We start from the raw sequence: 20052 nt of genomic DNA on the forward strand, positions 1-20052 counted from the left end.
GTTATTCAATTTCACTTTTGATTTAATTAACTACGAAAGGTAAGCCTAGTTTTTAGTCATTCTTTTCAGGTTTTCTGTTCTGTTTCCTGAACCGGTTCCAACTCCTGTGTTCTCTCTCTCAGTGTGTGTGTTTGTTAATTTGTGTATTTCCTGTGCTACAATTCATTTTTATGTTTTCTTAGAATGAAACCTGTTAAAAGCAGATTCAAGTGTTAGTTTCACAATGTTAGGTGGAACAACTTTGAATCACATGATTCAAAAGCTCGGGGCGGCAGGGTAGCTTAGTGGTTAGAGCGTTGGACTAGTAACCGAAAGGTTGCAAGTTCAATCCCCGAGCTGACAAGGTACAAATCTGTCATTCTGCCCCTGAACAGGAACCCACTGTTCCTAGGCCGTCATTGAAAATAAGAATTTGTTCTTAACTGACTTGCCTGGTTAAATAAAGGTTAAATCAATAAAATAAATAAATAAATCACCACCTATAAATAATATATCTAACTAAATCTCTCATCCCGCTCCCTCCACCCTCTCTCCCTCCTTCCCCCTCTCCCTCCACCCTCCTTCCCTCTCCCTCCACCCTCTCTCCCTCCAGCCGGTGGTGCGTCTGATAGAGGAGGCTGGTGGTCGTGGTCTGAAGGAGGTCCGGTTCATCACCCTACAGAACCACTACATCCTCAACATCAGAGAGGGCTTCCAGCAGAACGCTGTGTTCGGCTTCAGACGCCAGATCAAGAAACGACCCCTCTTCCTCTCCTCCGTGGTCCTCACGCCACACCTACAGTGAGTACTGGAGTACAACTACACTGAGTGTATAAAACATTCAGGCACTTGCTCTTTCCATGACACAGACTGACCAGGTGAATCCAGGTGAAACTATGATCCCTTATTGATGTCACTTGTTAAATCCACTTCAATCAGTGTAGATGAAGGGGAGGAGACGGGTGGTTAAAGAAGGATTTTTAAGCCTTGAGACAATTGAGACATGGATTGTGTATTTGTGCCATTCAGAGGGTGAATGGGGCAAGACAACATATTTAAGCGTCTTTGAACAGGGTATGGTAGTAGGTAACAACCATAGTACACTAGAGACTGCTGCTACCATAACAACCATAGTACACTAGAGACTGCTGCTACCATAACAACCATAGTACACTAGAGACTGCTGCTACCATAACAACCATAGTACACTAGAGACTGCTGCTACCATAACAACCATAGTACACTGGAGACTGCTGCTACCATAACAACCATAGTACACTAGAGACTGCTGCTACCATAAGAACCATAGTACACTGGAGACTGCTGCTACCATAACAACCATAGTACACTGGAGACTGCTGCTACCATAACAACCATAGTACACTAGAGACTGCTGCTACCATAACAACCATAGTACACTAGAGACTGCTGCTGCCATAACAACCATAGTACACTAGAGACTGCTGCTACCATAACAACCATAGTACACTGGAGACTGCTGCTACCATAACAACCATAGTACACTGGAGACTGCTGCTACCATAACAACCATAGTACACTGGAGAATGCTGCTACCATAACAACCATAGCACACTGGAGACTGCTGCTACCATAACAACCATAGTACACTGGAGACTTCTGCTACCATAACAACCATAGTACACTGGAGACTGCTGCTACCATAACAACCATAGTACACTAGAGACTGCTGCTACCATAACAACCATAGTACACTAGAGACTGCTGCTACCATAACAACCATAGTACACTAGAGCCTGCTGCTACCATAACAACCATAGTACACTGGAGACTGCTGCTACCATAACAACCATAGTACACTGGAGACTGCTGCTACCATAACAACCATAGTACACTGGAGAATGCTGCTACCATAACAACCATAGTACACTAGAGACTGCTGCTACCATAACAACCATAGTACACTGGAGACTTCTGCCACCATAACAACCATAGCACACTGGAGACTGCTGCTACCATAACAACCATAGTACACTGGAGACTGCTGCTACCATAACAACCATAGTACACTAGAGACTGCTGCTACCATAACAACCATAGTACACTGGAGACTGCTGCTACCATAACAACCATAGTACACTGGAGACTGCTGCTACCATAACAACCATAGTACACTAGATACTGCTGCTACCATAACAACCATAGTACACTGGAGACTGCTGCTACCATAACAACCATAGTACACTGGAGACTTCTGCCACCATAACAACCATAGCACACTGGAGACTGCTGCTACCATAACAACCATAGTACACTGGAGACTGCTGCTACCATAACAACCATAGTACACTAGAGACTGCTGCTACCATAACAACCATAGTACACTGGAGACTGCTGCTACCATAACAACCATAGTACACTGGAGACTGCTGCTACCATAACAACCATAGTACACTAGATACTGCTGCTACCATAACAACCATAGTACACTGGAGACTGCTGCTACCATAACAACCATATTACACTAGAGACAGCTGCTACCATAACAACCATAGTACACTAGAGACTTCTGCTACCATAACAACCATAGTACACTAGAGACTGCTGCTACCATAACTTGTCTTGTATGGATGGTACCATAACACACTGTGGTTGTACATGAAATGCCAGCACGGTGACCACACCAAACACTCCTGTCCTGACTTAGTGTCAGTATTAAACAGTTCTATAGAGACAGTCATTCTCTCCCTGGAAGTAGCAGACAGACAGTCAGTCAGTCATTCTCTCCCTGGAAGTAGCAGACAGACAGTGAGTCAGTCATTCTCTCCCTGGAAGTAGCAGACAGAAAGTCAGTCAATCATTCTCTCCCTGGAAGTAACAGACAGACAGTCAGTCAATCATTCTCTCCCTGGAAGTAGCAGACAGAAAGTCAGTCAATCATTCTCTCCATGGAAGTAACAGACAGTCAGGACCTAGTGTAGTGTAGCACATTATGCTAACTACCAGAACACAGTGCTGCCCTGTCCCTGTCCCTGTCCCTGCCCCTGCCCCTGCCCCTGCCCCTGCCCCTGCCCCTGCCCCTGCCCCTGCCCCTGCCCCTGCCCCTGCCCCTGTCCCTGTCCCTGCCCCTGCCCCTGTCCCTGTCCCTGTCCCTGCCCCTGCCCCTGCCCCTGTCCCTGCCCCTGTCCCTGCCCCTGCCCCTGCCCCTGCCCCTGCCCCTGCCCCTGTCCCTGCCCCTGTCCCTGTCAGTCCTATCAGTCCAGTACTACTGCTACTGGGGGCAGCTAGACTGTCCTTCTCCAACCAGTCCTGGAACAAACAGATGGAAAGCGAGCGCGAGAAAGGGAGACAAAGGAAAGAGAGATAAAGAGAGAGAGAAAGAACAAGGAAGAGGGAGGGACAGAAGGGAACGGATGGAAAAGGAGGAGAGGGGGTCTAGGGTCTTCCAGACAGCAGCATGACTGAACGCGTGTGAAACGGGACTATGGGGAGTTGGAAAGTGAGCACGGGATTTGTCTCCGGGACTTTTTCATTTGTTTTCGTCTTTCCATCTACGGCTGATGCTTGACTGTTGTATTCTCCTCTGCTCCTGAGTCTCCTCTGCTCTAGTCACCGAGTCATGAGTCTCCTCTGCTCCTGAGTCTCCTCTGCTCTAGTCACCGAGTCATGAGTCTCCTCTGCTCCTGAGTCTCCTCTGCTCTAGTCACTGAGTCATGAGTCTCCTCTGCTCTAGTCACCGAGTCATGAGTCTCCTCTGCTCTACTCACCGAGTCATGAGTCTCCTCTGCTCTACTCACCGAGTCATGAGTCTCCTCTGCTCTAGTCACCGAGTCATGAGTCTCCTCTGCTCCTGAGTCTCCTCTGCTCTAGTCACCGAGTCATGAGTCTCCTCTGCTCTACTCACCGAGTCATGAGTCTCCTCTGCTCTAGTCACCGAGTCATGAGTCTCCTCTGCTCTACTCACCGAGTCATGAGTCTCCTCTGCTCTACTCACAGAGTCATGAGTCTCCTCTGCTCTAGTCACAGAGTCATGAGTCTCCTCTGCTCTACTCACTGAGTCATGAGTCTCCTCTGCTCTAGTCACCGAGTCATGAGTCTCCTCTGCTCTACTCACAGAGTCATGAGTCTCCTCTGCTCTAGTCACAGAGTCATGAGTCTCCTCTGCTCCTGAGTCTCCTCTGCTCTACTCACAGTCATGAGTCTCCTCTGCTCTACTCACAGAGTCATGAGTGTCCTCTCGCAATAAAATGTAATCTTACGGTGGTCATTTTGAGTTCAGTGTGCGTGCCTGTGTGGATACGTGGGTGTGTGTCTGTGTGGGTGTGTGTCTGTGTGGGTGCGTGCCTGTGTGGGTGTGTGTCTGTGTGGGTGCGTGTCTGTGTGGGTGCGTGCCTGTGTGGATACGTGTCTGTGTGGGTGCGTGTCTGTGTGGGTGTGTGTCTGTGTGGGTGCGTGTCTGTGTGTGTGCGTGCCTGTGTGGATACGTGTCTGTGTGGGTGCGTGTCTGTGTGGATACGTGTCTGTGTGGGTGCGTGCCTGTGTGGATACGTGTCTGTGTGGGTACGTGCCTGTGTGGGTGCGTGCCTGTGTGGATACGTGTCTGTGTGGGTGCGTGCCTGTGTGGGTGCGTGCCTGTGTGTGTGCGTGCCTGTGTGGATACGTGTCTGTGTGGGTGTGTGTCTGTGTGGATACGTGTCTGTGTGGGTGCGGGCCTGTGTGGATACGTGTCTGTGTGGGTGTGTGTCTGTGTGGATACGTGTCTGTGTGGGTGTGTGCCTGTGTGGGTGTGTGTCTGTGTGGATACGTGTATGTGTGTCTTTGTGGGTGCGGGTCTGTGTGGATACGTGTCTGTGTGGGTGCGTGCCTGTGTGGATACGTGTCTGTGTGGGTGCGTGCCTGTGTGGATACGTGTCTGTGTGGGTGCGTGCCTGTGTGGGTGCGTGTCTGTGTGTGCGTGCCTGTGTGGATACGTGTCTGTGTGGGTGTGTGTCTGTGTGGATACGTGTCTGTGTGGGTGCAGGCCTGTGTGGATACATGTCTGTGTGGGTGTGTGTCTGTGTGGATACGTGGGTGTGTGCCTGTGTGGGTGTGTGTCTGTGTGGATACGTGTATGTGTGTCTGTGTGGGTGCGTGTCTGTGTGGATACGTGTCTGTGTGGGTGCCTGTCTGTGTGGATACGTGTCTGTGTGGGTGTGTGTCTGTGTGGGTGCGTGTCTGTGTGGATACGTGTCTGTGTGGGTGTGTGTCTGTGTGGATACGTGTATGTGTGCCTGTGTGGGTGCGTGCCTGTGTGGATACGTGCCTGTGTGGGTGCGTGCCTCTGTGGGTGCGTGCCTGTGTGGATACGTGTCTGTGTGGGTGCGTGCCTGTGGGTGTGTGTCTGTGTGGATACGTGTATGTGTGTCTGTGTGGGTGCGTGTCTGTGTGGGTGTGTGTCTGTGTGGGTGCGTGTCTGTGTGGATACGTGTCTGTGTGGGTGTGTGTCTGTGTGGATACGTGTATGTGTGCCTGTGTGGGTGCGTGCCTGTGTGGATACGTGCCTGTGTGGGTGCGTGCCTGTGTGGGTGCGTGTCTGTGTGGATACGTGTCTGTGTGGGTGCGTGCCTGTGTGGGTGTGTGTCTGTGTGGATACGTGTATGTGTGTCTGTGTGGGTGCGTGTCTGTGTGGATACGTGTCTGTGTGGGTGTGTGTCTGTGTGGGTGCGTGTCTGTGTGGATACGTGTCTGTGTGGGTGGGTGTGTGTCTGTGTGGATACGTGTATGTGTGTCTGTGTGGGTGTGTGTCTGTGTGGATACGTGTATGTGTGTCTGTGTGGGTGCGTGTCTGTGTGGATACGTGTCTGTGTGGGTGTGTGTCTGTGTGGGTGCGTGTCTGTGTGGATACGTGTATGTGTGCCTGTGTGGGTGCGTGCCTGTGTGGATATGTGCCTGTGTGGGTGCGTGCCTGTGTGGGTGCATGTCTGTGTGGATACGTGTCTGTGTGGGTGTGTGTCTGTGTGGATACGTGTATGTGTGTCTGTGTGGGTGCGTGTCTGTGTGGATACGTGTCTGTGTGGGTGTGTGTCTGTGTGGATACGTGTATGTGTGTCTGTGTGGGTGCGTGTCTGTGTGGATACGTGTCTGTGTGGGTGTGTGTCTGTGTGGGTGCGTGTCTGTGTGGATACGTGTCTGTGTGGGTGTGTGTCTGTGTGGGTGCGTGTCTGTGTGGATACGTGCCTGTGTGGGTGTGTGTCTGTGTGGATACGTGTATGTGTGTCTGTGTTGGTGCGTGTCTGTGTGGATACGTGTCTGTGTGGGTGTGTGTCTGTGTGGATGCGTGTCTGTGTGGATACGTGGGTGTGTGTCTGTGTGGGTGTGTGTCTGTGTGGATACGTGTATGTGTGGGTGCGTGTCTGTGTGGATACGTGTCTGTGTGGGTGTGTGTCTGTGTGGGTGCGTGTCTGTGTGGATACGTGTCTGTGTGGGTGTGTGTCTGTGTGGGTGCGTGTCTGTGTGGACACGTGTCTGTGTGGGTGTGTGTCTGTGTGGATACGTGTATGTGTGCCTGTTTGGGTGCGTGCCTGTGTGGATACGTGCCTGTGTGGGTGCGTGCCTCTGTGGGTGCGTGCCTGTGTGGATACGTGTCTGTGTGGGTGCGTGCCTGTGGGTGTGTGTCTGTGTGGATACGTGTATGTGTGTCTGTGTGGGTGCGTGTCTGTGTGGGTGTGTGTCTGTGTGGGTGCGTGTCTGTGTGGATACGTGTCTGTGTGGGTGTGTGTCTGTGTGGATACGTGTATGTGTGCCTGTGTGGGTGCGTGCCTGTGTGGATACGTGCCTGTGTGGGTGCGTGCCTGTGTGGGTGCGTGTCTGTGTGGATACGTGTCTGTGTGGGTGTGTGCCTGTGTGGGTGTGTGTCTGTGTGGATACGTGTATGTGTGTCTGTGTGGGTGCGTGTCTGTGTGGATACGTGTCTGTGTGGGTGTGTGTCTGTGTGGGTGCGTGTCTGTGTGGATACGTGTCTGTGTGGGTGGGTGTGTGTCTGTGTGGATACGTGTATGTGTGTCTGTGTGGGTGCGTGTCTGTGTGGATACGTGTCTGTGTGGGTGTGTGTCTGTGTGGGTGCGTGTCTGTGTGGATACGTGTATGTGTGCCTGTGTGGGTGCGTGCCTGTGTGGATATGTGCCTGTGTGGGTGCGTGCCTGTGTGGGTGCATGTCTGTGTGGATACGTGTCTGTGTGGGTGTGTGTCTGTGTGGATACGTGTATGTGTGTCTGTGTGGGTGCGTGTCTGTGTGGATACGTCTGTGTGGGTGTGTGTCTGTGTGGATACGTGTATGTGTGTCTGTGTGGGTGCGTGTCTGTGTGGATACGTGTCTGTGTGGGTGTGTGTCTGTGTGGGTGCGTGTCTGTGTGGATACGTGTCTGTGTGGGTGTGTGTCTGTGTGGGTGCGTGTCTGTGTGGATACGTGCCTGTGTGGGTGTGTGTCTGTGTGGATACGTGTATGTGTGTCTGTGTTGGTGCGTGTCTGTGTGGATACGTGTCTGTGTGGGTGTGTGTCTGTGTGGATGCGTGTCTGTGTGGATACGTGGGTGTGTGTCTGTGTGGGTGTGTGTCTGTGTGGATACGTGTATGTGTGGGTGCGTGTCTGTGTGGATACGTGTCTGTGTGGGTGTGTGTCTGTGTGGGTGCGTGTCTGTGTGGATACGTGTCTGTGTGGGTGTGTGTCTGTGTGGGTGCGTGTCTGTGTGGATACGTGTCTGTGTGGGTGTGTGTCTGTGTGGGTGCGTGCCTGTGTGGATACGTGTCTGTGTGGGTGTGTGTCTGTGTGGATACGTGTCTGTGTGGGTGCGTGTCTGTGTGCTTTAGGAATGTCCTGCTGACCACACGGGTGGAAGTCATTAGCTTGATTGGCTCTGTAGCTGCTTGGGAGATAGTTCTCACTTGGGCAAACACACACACAAACACACACGTCCGTTCACCTTGCTGAAACACATCCCCCCCTCCTTCACGCTTTCACCTCTTCCTCTCCTCCTCTCTTCCTCTTCCTCTCTTCCTGCATCTATCCATCTCTTTATCTTCCCCATTCCCTCGTGCTATCTGGTTCTTTCATTACAGTCTCTCTCTCTCTCTCTCTCTCTCTCTTCCCTGTGATCTTCTCAGAAGACATGGGAGAATAAAGCACCTGATTGTGGGGACAGATTTCAGCGTGACACTCAAACAAAGCAAGACAGAACTGAGATGAAAGATGAGACTGTCAGGGGAGAGAGAGGGAGGGAGAGTGAAAGAGAAACTGTCACTGTGAAGCAGAGAATCACACACACAGACACGGAGATGAGGCGAATACCATTAAGACGTGGAGTCTGAGAGCCAGAGAGAACATGTCAGTGATCTTACTGTTGGTGACTCAAATGACAGACGGGCCGACCCATCTGACAGCCTCCCGATATGCCCGTGCTTTGTGTTTTTCTCATCCTGTGTCAGCTCCTCGTTTCTGTGAATGTCATAGTCTTCTCTTTGGCTGCCGCTGCTGTAGTAGAGTATCGCTCTGCTTCTAGCACTATGACACCATCGTGGGTGACAGGAACTATGACACCATTGTGAGGGTGACAGGAACTATGACACCATTGTGGGTGACAGGAACTATGACACCATCGTGGGTGGCAGGAACTATGGCACCATCGTGGGTGACAGGAACTATGACACCATCGTGGGTGACAGGAACTATGACACCATCGCGGGTGACAGGAACTATGACACCATCGTGGGTGACAGGAACTATGACACCATCGTGGGTGACAGGAACTAGGACACCATCGTGGGTGACAGGAACTATGACACCATCGTGGGTGACATGAACTATGACACCATCGTGGGTGACAGGAACTATGACACCATCGTGGGTGACAGGAACTATGACACCATCATGGGTGACAGGAAATATGACACCATCGTGGGTGATAGGAACTATGACACCATCGTGGGTGACAGGAACTATGACACCATCGCGGGTGACAGGAACTATGACACCATCGTGGGTGACAGGAACTATGACACCATCGTGGGTGACATGAACTATGACACCATCGTGGGTGACAGGAACTATGACACCATCGTGGGTGACAGGAACTATGACACCATCATGGGTGACAGGAAATATGACACCATCGTGGGTGATAGGAACTATGACACCAACGTGGTTGACAGGAACTATGACACCATTGTGAGGGTGACAGGAACTAGGACACCATCGTGGGTGACAGGAACTAGGACACCATCGTGGGTGACAGGAACTATGACACCATCGTGGGTGACAGGAACTATGACACCATCGTGGGTGACATGAACTATGACACCATCGTGGGTGACAGGAACTATGACACCATCGTGGGTGACAGGAACTATGACACCATCGTGGGTGACAGGAACTATGACACCATTGTGAGGGTGACAGGAACTATGACACCATCGTGGGTGACAGGGACTAGGACACCATCGTGGGTGACAGGAACTATGACACAATCGCGGGTGACAGGAACTATGACACCATCGTGGGTGACAGGAACTAGGACATCGTGGGTGACAGGAACTAGGACATCGTGAGTGACAGGAACTAGGACATCGTGGGTGACAGGGACTAGGACATCGTGGGTGACAGGGACTAGGACATCGTGGGTGACAGGAACTAGGACATCGTGGGTGACAGGGACTAGGACATCGTGGGTGACAGGGATCTGTCACCCACGATGGTGTCCTAGTTGGTTATAATGCATGATGTGGTGGAGATGCAGTTTTATTGGTTATTCAGCGTTAGCGTAGCTTCTAATGAAATCAAATATTGTTGTATTGTTCCGGATGTGGTTTATAATTCTAAACGTGAGCAATATAATATTCCCAGGACTGGTGTATAAATCTGTCTCTCCCTCCCTCCCATTCTTCTCTTTTCCAGGACTCTTGGTGGCCTCTCCTCTTTCCCCATCTCCTCCTCCACTCTGGATCTGTCTGTTTCTCTCCCCCTCTCTCCCACCTTCACCAACCTTCCCAGCGTATTCCCGGAAACATGGTTACCCATGACGACCAGCCAGGACTTCCTGCAGGTTCCGGTATCCCGTGACGACCGGAGCTATCGAACCGTCTACACCCTCTTCCACAAGACGGTGTCCGAAACCAAGTTCCGCATACTGAAGATCCTCCGCGTCCAGAACCCCTTCCTCTGGGAGAAATACAAGCGGTGAGTTATCATAGTTATTACACAGTTATTAAATGGGTATGTTATTACACAGAAATTCACCTGGGTCCTGGTGGATGTAAGGAGATGGTTGAGTTAGTAGCTACACACTTATTAGCAGTTAGTTTGTTATGAATGTCTGAATCACGGCTCTTGTGTTCCTTTAGATAGATGGCTGCTACACTGGTCCTGCTTTAGACCAGACCTAGGGGACAGACTGATGTCTGATCCTGCTTTAGACCAGACCTAGGGGACAGACTGATGTCTGATCCTGCTTTAGACCAGACCTAGGAGACAGACTGATGTCTGATCCTGCTTTAGACCAGACCTAGGGGACAGACTGATGTCGGATCCTGCTTTAGACCAGACCTAGGGGACAGACTGATGTCTGATCCTGCTTTAGACCAGACCTAGGGGACCAGACCTAGGGGACAGACTGATGTCTGATCCTGCTTTAGACCAGACCTAGGGGACAGACTGATGTCTGATCCTGCTTTAGACCAGACCTAGGGGACCAGACCTAGGGGACAGACTGATGTCTGATCCTGCTTTAGACCAGACCTAGGGGACAGACTGATGTCTGATCCTGCTTTAGACCAGACCTAGGGGACAGACTGATGTCTGATCCTGCTTTAGACCAGACCTAGGGGACAGACTGATGTCTGATCCTGCTTTAGACCAGACCTAGGGGACAGACTGATGTCTGATCCTGCTTTAGACCAGACCTAGGGGACAGACTGATGTCTGATCCTGCCTTAGACCAGACCTAGGGGACAGACTGATGTCTGATCCTGCTTTAGACCAGACCTAGGGGACAGACTGATGTCTGATCCTGCCTTAGACCAGACCTAGGGGACAGACTGATGTCTGATCCTGCTTTAGACCAGACCTAGGGGACAGACTGATGTCTGATCCTGCTTTAGACCAGACCTAGGGGACAGACTGATGTCTCTCTGCTATGGCCCTGAATATGAATGCTCTGGAAGGGGTCTGTTCCAGGCTAAATGGCTCTGATGCTTTCAATTGGGGCCAAAAAAGAGGTCATTGGTGTTGTTGTGGTTAGTGTTGTGTTTCAATATGACTGAATGCTGTGGGTGCTTTGTTCTGTACGAATGGTGAGAGCCAAGCTGTGTGTGTGTGTGTGTGTGTGTGTGTGTGTGTGTGTGTGTGTGTGTGTGTGTGTGTGTGTGTGTGCGTGCGTTTGTGTTCAGTGTGTGTGTGTGTGTTCAGTGTGTGTGTGTGTGTGTTCAGTGTGTGTGTGTGTGTGTCTGATCACACAGCTGGGCTCTCACGATTAGTGTAACCCACTTGTGAAGGTGAGACCGTGAGAACCGGGATTCAGAAGCAAAGGAAGTGGGTCCTTGATTTATTTTTATACAGCCCGTTGCCATAGATATGGCAGAAGGGAATAGAGCACAGAGAGGATGAGTCAGGGGGTGGTGTGTGTGTCGTACTTGGTAGAATCAGTGAATCAAATAGACTAAACTGTAGAGTTAAAGCTGTTTCACTGTATCTGGTTCAAAAGTGTAAACATTCAATCACTAAATATGTCAAAAATAACACACATACGATCACTAGACTGAAGACATCATTAATACCCCCCCCCCCCCCCCCCCCCCCTCCTCTCCCCCTGACAGGAAGAAGGAGTACATGTCTCGTCGTCTCTCGGAGATGGACAGGATGCTGAGCGAGCGTCACCTTTTCCACGGCACCTCCACTGAGGTGGTAGAGGGCATCTGCAAACACAACTTTGACCCGCGTGTCAGTGGCAAACACGCCACCATGTTCGGACAAGGCTCCTACTTCGCCCGCAAGGCCGTCTACTCCCATAACTTCTCCAAGCGCTCTCCTAAAGGAATCCACTTCATGTTCCTGGCCAAAGTGCTCACTGGCAGGTTAGTAGTCTTTATGGGATTACCTCTGTCCTCACTGACATGTTAGTAGTCTTTATGGGATTACTATGTCCTCACTGGCAGGTTAGTAGTCTTTATGGGATTACCTCTGTCCTCACTGACATGTTAGTAGTCTTTATGGGATTACTATGTCCTCACTAACAGTCTTTATGGGATTACTATGTCCTCACTGGCAGGTTAGTAGTCTTTATGGGATTACTATGTCCTCACTGACAGGTTAGTAGTCTTTATGGGATTACTGTGTCCTCACTGGCAGGTTAGTAGTCTTTATGGGATTACTATGTCCTCACTGACAGTCTTTATGGGATTACTATGTCCTCACTGGCAGGTTAGTAGTCTTTATGGGATTACTATGTCCTCACTGGCAGGTTAGTAGTCTTTATGGGATTACTATGTCCTCACTGACAGTCTTTATGGGATTACTATGTCCTCACTGGCAGGTTAGTAGTATTTATGGGATTACTATGTCCTCACTGGCAGGTTAGTAGTCTTTATGGGATTACTATGTCCTCACTGACAGTCTTTATGGGATTACTATGTCCTCACTGGCAGGTTAGTAGTCTTTATGGGATTACTATGTCCTCACTGGCAGGTTAGTAGTCTTTATGGGATTACTATGTCCTCACTGACAGGTTAGTAGTCTTTATGGGATTACTGTGTCCTCACTGGCAGGTTAGTAGTCTTTATGGGATTACCTCTGTACTCACTGACATGTTAGTAGTCTTTATGGGATTACTATGTCCTCACTAACAGTCTTTATGGGATTACTATGTCCTCACCGGCAGGTTAGTAGTCTTTATGGGATTACTATGTCCTCACTGACAGTCTGTATGGGATTACTATTTCATCACTGGCAGGTTAGTAGTCTTTATGGGATTACTATGTCCTCACTGACAGGTTAGTAGTCTTTATGGGATTACTATATCCTCACTGACAGGTTAGTAGTCTTTATGGGATTACTATGTCCTCACTGACAGTCTTTATGGGATTACTATGTCCTCACTGGCAGGTTAGTAGTCTTTATGTGATTACTATGTCCTCACTGGCAGGTTAGTAGTCTTTATGGGATTACTATGTCCTCACTGACAGTCTTTATGGGATTACTGTGTCCTCACTGGCAGGTTAGTAGTCTTTATGGGATTACTATGTCCTCACTGACAGGTTAGTAGTCTTTATGGGATTACTATGTCCTCACTGACAGGTTAGTAGTCTTTATGGGATTACTATGTCCTCACTGGCAGGTTAGTAGTCTTCATGGGATTACTATGTCCTCACTGACAGGTTAGTAGTCTTTATGGGATTACTGTGTCCTCACTGGCAGGTTAGTAGTCTTTATGGGATTACTGTGTCCTCACTGACATGTTAGTAGTCTTTATGGGATTGCTATGTCCTCACTGACAGGTTAGTAGTCTTTATGGGATTACTATGTCCTCACTGGCAGGTTAGTAGTCTTTATGGGATTACTATGTCCTCACTGGCAGGTTAGTAGTCTTTATGGGATTACTATGTCCTCACTAACAGTCTTTATGGGATTACTATGTCCTCACTGACAGGTTAGTAGTCTTTATGGGATTACTGCGATTTATAGCATCACACAGAAATGTGGTTGAAGAAAACTCTTCCTGAACTCAGTAGACCACTACTGGTTAGTCATCCATGATTGTTCCATTTGGTGAGCACTCGCAGAACTTGACATTGTTCCTCTCTCCTCTGTGTCTCCAGGTTTACAGTGGGGAACCCCTCCATGCGTCGGCCACCCCCACTCAGCCCCCGCGACCCCTCCAGTGACCTGTACGACTCGTGTGTAGACAACTGGGTGGACCCCCAGATCTATGTTATCTTTAACGACGACCAGAGCTACCCCTACTTTATTATCCAGTACGAAGAGGTTCCCAGTACCGTGGCTATCTGACACAGAGCAGACTGAACCAAACCCAGTACTGTGGCTGAGAACAGACCAGACAGAACCAAACCCAGTACTGTGGCTGAGAACAGACCAGACAGAACCAAACCCAGTACTGTGGCTGAGAACAGACCAGACTGAACCAAACCCAGTACTGTGGCTGAGAACAGACCAGACAGAACCAAACCCAGTACTGTGGCTGAGAACATACCAGACAGAACCAAACCCAGTACTGTGGCTGAGAACAGACCAGACCGAACCAAACCCAGTACTGTGGCTGAGAACAGACCAGACAGAACCAAACCCAGTACTGTGGCTGAGAACAGACCAGACAGAACCAAACCCAGTACTGTGGCTGAGAACAGACCAGACCGAAACAAACCCAGTACTGTGGCTGAGAACAGACCAGACCGAACCAAACCAGAGCTACCTCATACTGCATCATCAGTATGAAGAGTTAACCGGTACTGTCAACATCTGAGATCTATTGGTTCCTCCCTACACCCGCCAACCACAGCAGCTTCCATCTGTATGCTGTTGGTTTGAAGCCCTTAAATTGGACAGTGGATGGCGTTTCATTTGGACACAATTCTGTGTGAATAGACATTAGCGTCTGCCATTTTGGGTCTGAACAGTTTCATTTGGACACAATGCTGTGTGAATAGACATTAGCGTCTGCCATTTTGGGTCTGAACAGTTTCATTTGGACACAATGCTGTGTGAATAGACATTAGCGTCTGCCATTTTGGGTCTGAACAGTTTCATTTGGACACAATGCTGTGTGAATAGACATTAGCGTCTGCCATTTTGGGTCTGAACAGTGGACAGTTTAATTTGGACCCAACATTGTGTGAATGGATAATTGCCTTGGCGTCTGCCATTTTGGATCCCCATCGGGACTGAACAGTGGACAGAGTCACTGAGACTCAGTGCTGGAGTGACCACATTACGTTTCTGTTTAAAACATAACCCCAATCTCTCTCTAAGACCTCTTTCTCTCAGAGGGCAGACATATTTGGTCAGATAAGCTGTGCGTACGTTCTTCTTGTTTATATTTGAACTGTGTGCCTTTTGTTCATAAAAAAATGTTTATTTATGTTAGTTAATGTAACATTGAGTAAATAAATAATCTAAAAGAGAAAATCATAGCGCTGTCCAGGCTGGTTTTATTGCCTAGTTTTATATTTCATTGGCAGTTTGACTCTTTCTACAACCTCAGCAAACACTGGTCCAGTTTTATGGGCCTACTGTAAGTAGCCTATATGCAGCCAAGACAGAAAGATAACCGCAGTCATAAGAGCATAATATACAAGGAATTTCTAAAAGCTGCTAATGAGAACCTTGACGACCTTGCACCTAGCCGGTGGGAATTCCGGTGGGGTGACCCCACACAGTCAGTGGCAGTGCTGGCAACACTGAAATCCATGGTGAGGGGGGGGTCACACTCTGACAATCAGAGAGGGGACAAATTATTGTGGCCCTGGTGGTACAAAATCATCAAAGGTCTGACTGCACAGAGATTCTTGGGAAAATTGTCACAACAGCATGTGTGTGTTTCAGGGTAGGAGGGTGGGTCTGAGAACCATCAGCTAGGACTTGACATTGGTTAATCAAATCTTCCATTCTTGGTCAATGCCTTGCATGCCTTCTCAAACAGCTACAACTGTATTTGCATTCACACATCAAGTCTTCTCTTGAGTTGGGCTCAGGGATGGAACAACTGTTGAACATCTGAGCTTGTGGTTGTTTGTGGTGGGAGAGGAGTCGAGTGTGTGTGTGTGCGTGTGTGTGTGCGTACGTGCGTGTTTCCCACATCTGTTGCTATGGGGTAATTCAAGGGTTTTTCTTTATTTTTACTATCTTCCTCATTGTGGGATTATAGTGAAGACATTAACATTATGAAATAACACATATGGAATCATCTAGTAACAAACAAAAAAATGGTTAAACAAATCAAAATATATTTTATATTTGAGATTCTTCAAAGTAGCCACCCTTTGCCTTGATGAAAGCTTTGCACACTCTTGGGGGGGATAATGTAGGGATGGGTGGTGACACTCTTGGGGGGGATAATGTAGGGATGGGTGGTGACACTCTTGGGGGGGATAATGTAGGGATGGGTGGTGACACTCTTGGGGGGGATAATGTAGGGATGGGTGGTGACACTCTTGGGGGGGATAATGTAGGGATGGGTGGTGACACTCTTGGGGGGGATAATGTAGGGATGGGTGGTGACACTCTTGGGGGGGATAATGTAGGGATGGGTGGTGACACTCTTGAACAAATAAAGAAAACCCCTAGAAGGAGTAGGGGTGTCCAAAACTTTGACTGGTCCTGTATATTTGTTTGTTACACAGTACAATCGACGTGAGTGCATTGGAAATTATTTTTATCTGCTTCTGTTCTGGGGGTGGCATTCTGTGCTCTTTTTAAAGGATGGGACCCATTTTTAAATGTAATTTATTTCACCTTTTATTTATTTAACCAGGTGGGTCAGTTGAGAACAAGTTCTCATTTACAACTGAGACCTGGCCAAGATAAAGCAAAGCAGTGTGACAAAAAAAACAACACAGAGTTACACATGGAGGAGGTTTAATATCCTGACCTAGTGAGATATACATGGAGGTTTAATATCCTGATCTAGTGAGATATACATGGAGGTTTAATATCCTGATCTAGTGAGATATACATGGAGGAGGTTTAATATCCTGACCTAGTGAGATATACATGGAGGTTTAATATCCTGACCTAGTGAGATATACATGGAGGTTTAATATCCTGACCTAGTGAGATATACATGGAGGTTTAATATCCTGATCTAGTGAGATATACATGGAGGAGGTTTAATATCCTGACCTAGTGAGATATACATGGAGGTTTAATACCCTGACCTAGTGAGATATACATGGAGGTTTAATATCCTGACCTAGTGAGATATACATGGAGGTTTAATATCCTGACCTAGTGAGATATACATGGAGGAGGTTTAATACCCTGACCTAGTGAGATATACATGGAGGAGGTTTAATATCCTGACCTAGTGAGATATACATGGAGGTTTAATATCCTGACCTAGTGAGATATACATGGAGGAGGTTTAATATCCTGACCTAGTGAGATATACATGGAGGAGGTTTAATATCCTGACCTAGTGAGATATACATGGAGGAGGTTTAATACCCCTGACCTAGTGAGATATACATGGAGGTTTAATATCCTGACCTAGTGAGATATACATGGAGGAGGTTTAATATCCTGAGGTGAGAGAGATATACATGGAGGAGGTTTAATATCCTGACCTAGTGAGATATACATGGAGGAGGTTTAATATCCTGACCTAGTGAGATATACATGGAGGTTTAATATCCTGACCTAGTGAGATATGCATGGAGGAGGTTTAATATCCTGACCTAGTGAGATATGCATGGAGGAGGTTTAATATCCTGACCTAGTGAGATATACATGGAGGAGGTTTAATATCCTGACCTAGTGAGATATACATGGAGGTTTAATACCCTGACCTAGTGAGACATACATGGAGGAGGTTTAATATCCTGACCTAGTGAGATATACATGGAGGAGGTTTAATATCCTGACCTAGTGAGATATACATGGAGGTTTAATATCCTGACCTAGTGAGATATACATGGAGGAGGTTTAATATCCTGACGTAGTGAGATATACATGGAGGTTTAATATCCTGACCTAGTGAGATATACATGGAGGTTTAATATCCTGACGTAGTGAGATATACATGGAGGTTTAATATCCTGACCTAGTGAGATATACATGGAGGAGGTTTAATATCCTGACCTAGTGAGATATACATGGAGGAGGTTTAATATCCTGATCTAGTGAGATATACATGGAGGAGGTTTAATATCCTGACCTAGTGAGATATACATGGAGGTTTAATATCCTGACCTAGTGAGATATACATGGAGGAGGTTTAATATCCTGACCTAGTGAGATATACATGGAGGTTTAATATCCTGACCTAGTGAGATATACATGGAGGTTTAATATCCTGACCTAGTGAGATATACATGGAGGTTTAATATCCTGACCTAGTGAGATATACATGGAGGAGGTTTAATATCCTGACCTAGTGAGATATACATGGAGGAGGTTTAATATCCTGACCTAGTGAGATATACATGGAGGTTTAATACCCTGACCTAGTGAGATATACATGGAGGTTTAATATCCTGACCTAGTGAGATATACATGGAGGTTTAATATCCTGACCTAGTGAGATATACATGGAGGTTTAATATCCTGACCTAGTGAGATATACATGGAGGAGGTTTAATATCCTGACCTAGTGAGATATACATGGAGGTTTAATATCCTGACCTAGTGAGATATACATGGAGGTTTAATATCCTGACCTAGTGAGATATACATGGAGGTTTAATATCCTGACCTAGTGAGATATACATGGAGGTTTAATATCCTGACCTAGTGAGATATACATGGAGGTTTAATATCCTGACCTAGTGAGATATACATGGAGGTTTAATATCCTGACCTAGTGAGATATACATGGAGGAGGTTTAATATCCTGACCTAGTGAGATATACATGGAGGAGGTTTAATATCCTGACCTAGTGAGATATACATGGAGGAGGTTTAATATCCTGACCTAGTGAGATATACATGGAGGTTTAATATCCTGACCTAGTGAGATATACATGGAGGAGGTTTAATATCCTGACCTAGTGAGATATACATGGAGGAGGTTTAATATCCTGACCTAGTGAGATATACATGGAGGAGGTTTAATATCCTGACCTAGTGAGATATACATGGAGGTTTAATATCCTGACCTAGTGAGATATACATGGAGGTTTAATATCCTGACCTAGTGAGATATACATGGAGGAGGTTTAATATCCTGACCTAGTGAGATAGACATGGAGGTTTAATATCCTGACCTAGTGAGATATACATGGAGGTTTAATATCCTGACCTAGTGAGATATACATGGAGGAGGTTTAATATCCTGACCTAGTGAGATATACATGGAGGAGGTTTAATATCCTGACCTAGTGAGATATACATGGAGGAGGTTTAATATCCTGACCTAGTGAGATATACATGGAGGTTTAATATCCTGACCTAGTGAGATATACATGGAGGAGGTTTAATATCCTGACCTAGTGAGATATACATGGAGGTTTAATATCCTGACCTAGTGAGATATACATGGAGGTTTAATATCCTGACCTAGTGAGATATACATGGAGGAGGTTTAATATCCTGACCTAGTGAGATATACATGGAGGTTTAATATCTTGACCTAGTGAGATATACATGGAGGTTTAATATCCTGACCTAGTGAGATATACATGGAGGAGGTTTAATATCCTGACCTAGTGAGATATGCATGGAGGAGGTTTAATATCCTGACCTAGTGAGATATACATGGAGGAGGTTTAATATCCTGACCTAGTGAGATATACATGGAGGTTTAATATCCTGACCTAGTGAGATATACATGGAGGAGGTTTAATATCCTGACCTAGTGAGATATACATGGAGTTTTAATATCCTGACCTAGTGAGATATACATGGAGGAGGTTTAATATCCTGACCTAGTGAGATATACATGGAGGTTTAATATCCTGACCTAGTGAGATATACATGGAGTTTTAATATCCTGACCTAGTGAGATATACATGGAGGAGGTTTAATATCCTGACCTAGTGAGATATACATGGAGGTTTAATATCCTGACCTAGTGAGATATACATGGAGGTTTAATATCCTGACCTAGTGAGATATACATGGAGGTTTAATATCCTGACCTAGTGAGATATACATGGAGGAGGTTTAATATCCTGACCTAGTGAGATATACATGGAGGAGGTTTAATATCCTGACCTAATGAGATATACATGGAGGAGGTTTAATATCCTGACCTAATGAGATATACATGGAGGAGGTTTAATATCCTGACCTAGTGAGATATACATGGAGGTTTAATATCCTGACCTAGTGAGATATACATGGAGGTTTAATATCCTGACCTAGTGAGATATACATGGAGGTTTAATATCCTGACCTAGTGA

The 20052-nt window shown here is 47.2% G+C and overlaps 1 protein-coding gene across 1 annotated transcript in view; it reads left to right on the forward strand.

Moving 5' to 3' along the window:
- The window catches only part of tiparp (TCDD-inducible poly(ADP-ribose) polymerase), a 31619-nt gene extending 16495 nt beyond the window's left edge, over window positions 1-15124 (forward strand). Inside the window, exons 4-7 of the mRNA XM_031795497.1 lie at window positions 593-780; window positions 9884-10165; window positions 11800-12057; window positions 13798-15124. Of these exons, the coding sequence (XP_031651357.1) occupies window positions 593-780; window positions 9884-10165; window positions 11800-12057; window positions 13798-13987 (918 nt within the window). The 3' untranslated portion in view covers window positions 13988-15124. The remainder of the gene's footprint in view (window positions 1-592; window positions 781-9883; window positions 10166-11799; window positions 12058-13797) is intronic.
- Window positions 15125-20052: the final 4928 nt, after the last annotated feature.

This window comes from Oncorhynchus kisutch, linkage group LG18, assembly GCF_002021735.2.
Source record: "Oncorhynchus kisutch isolate 150728-3 linkage group LG18, Okis_V2, whole genome shotgun sequence".
NCBI classification, from domain to species: Eukaryota; Metazoa; Chordata; class Actinopteri; order Salmoniformes; family Salmonidae; genus Oncorhynchus; species Oncorhynchus kisutch.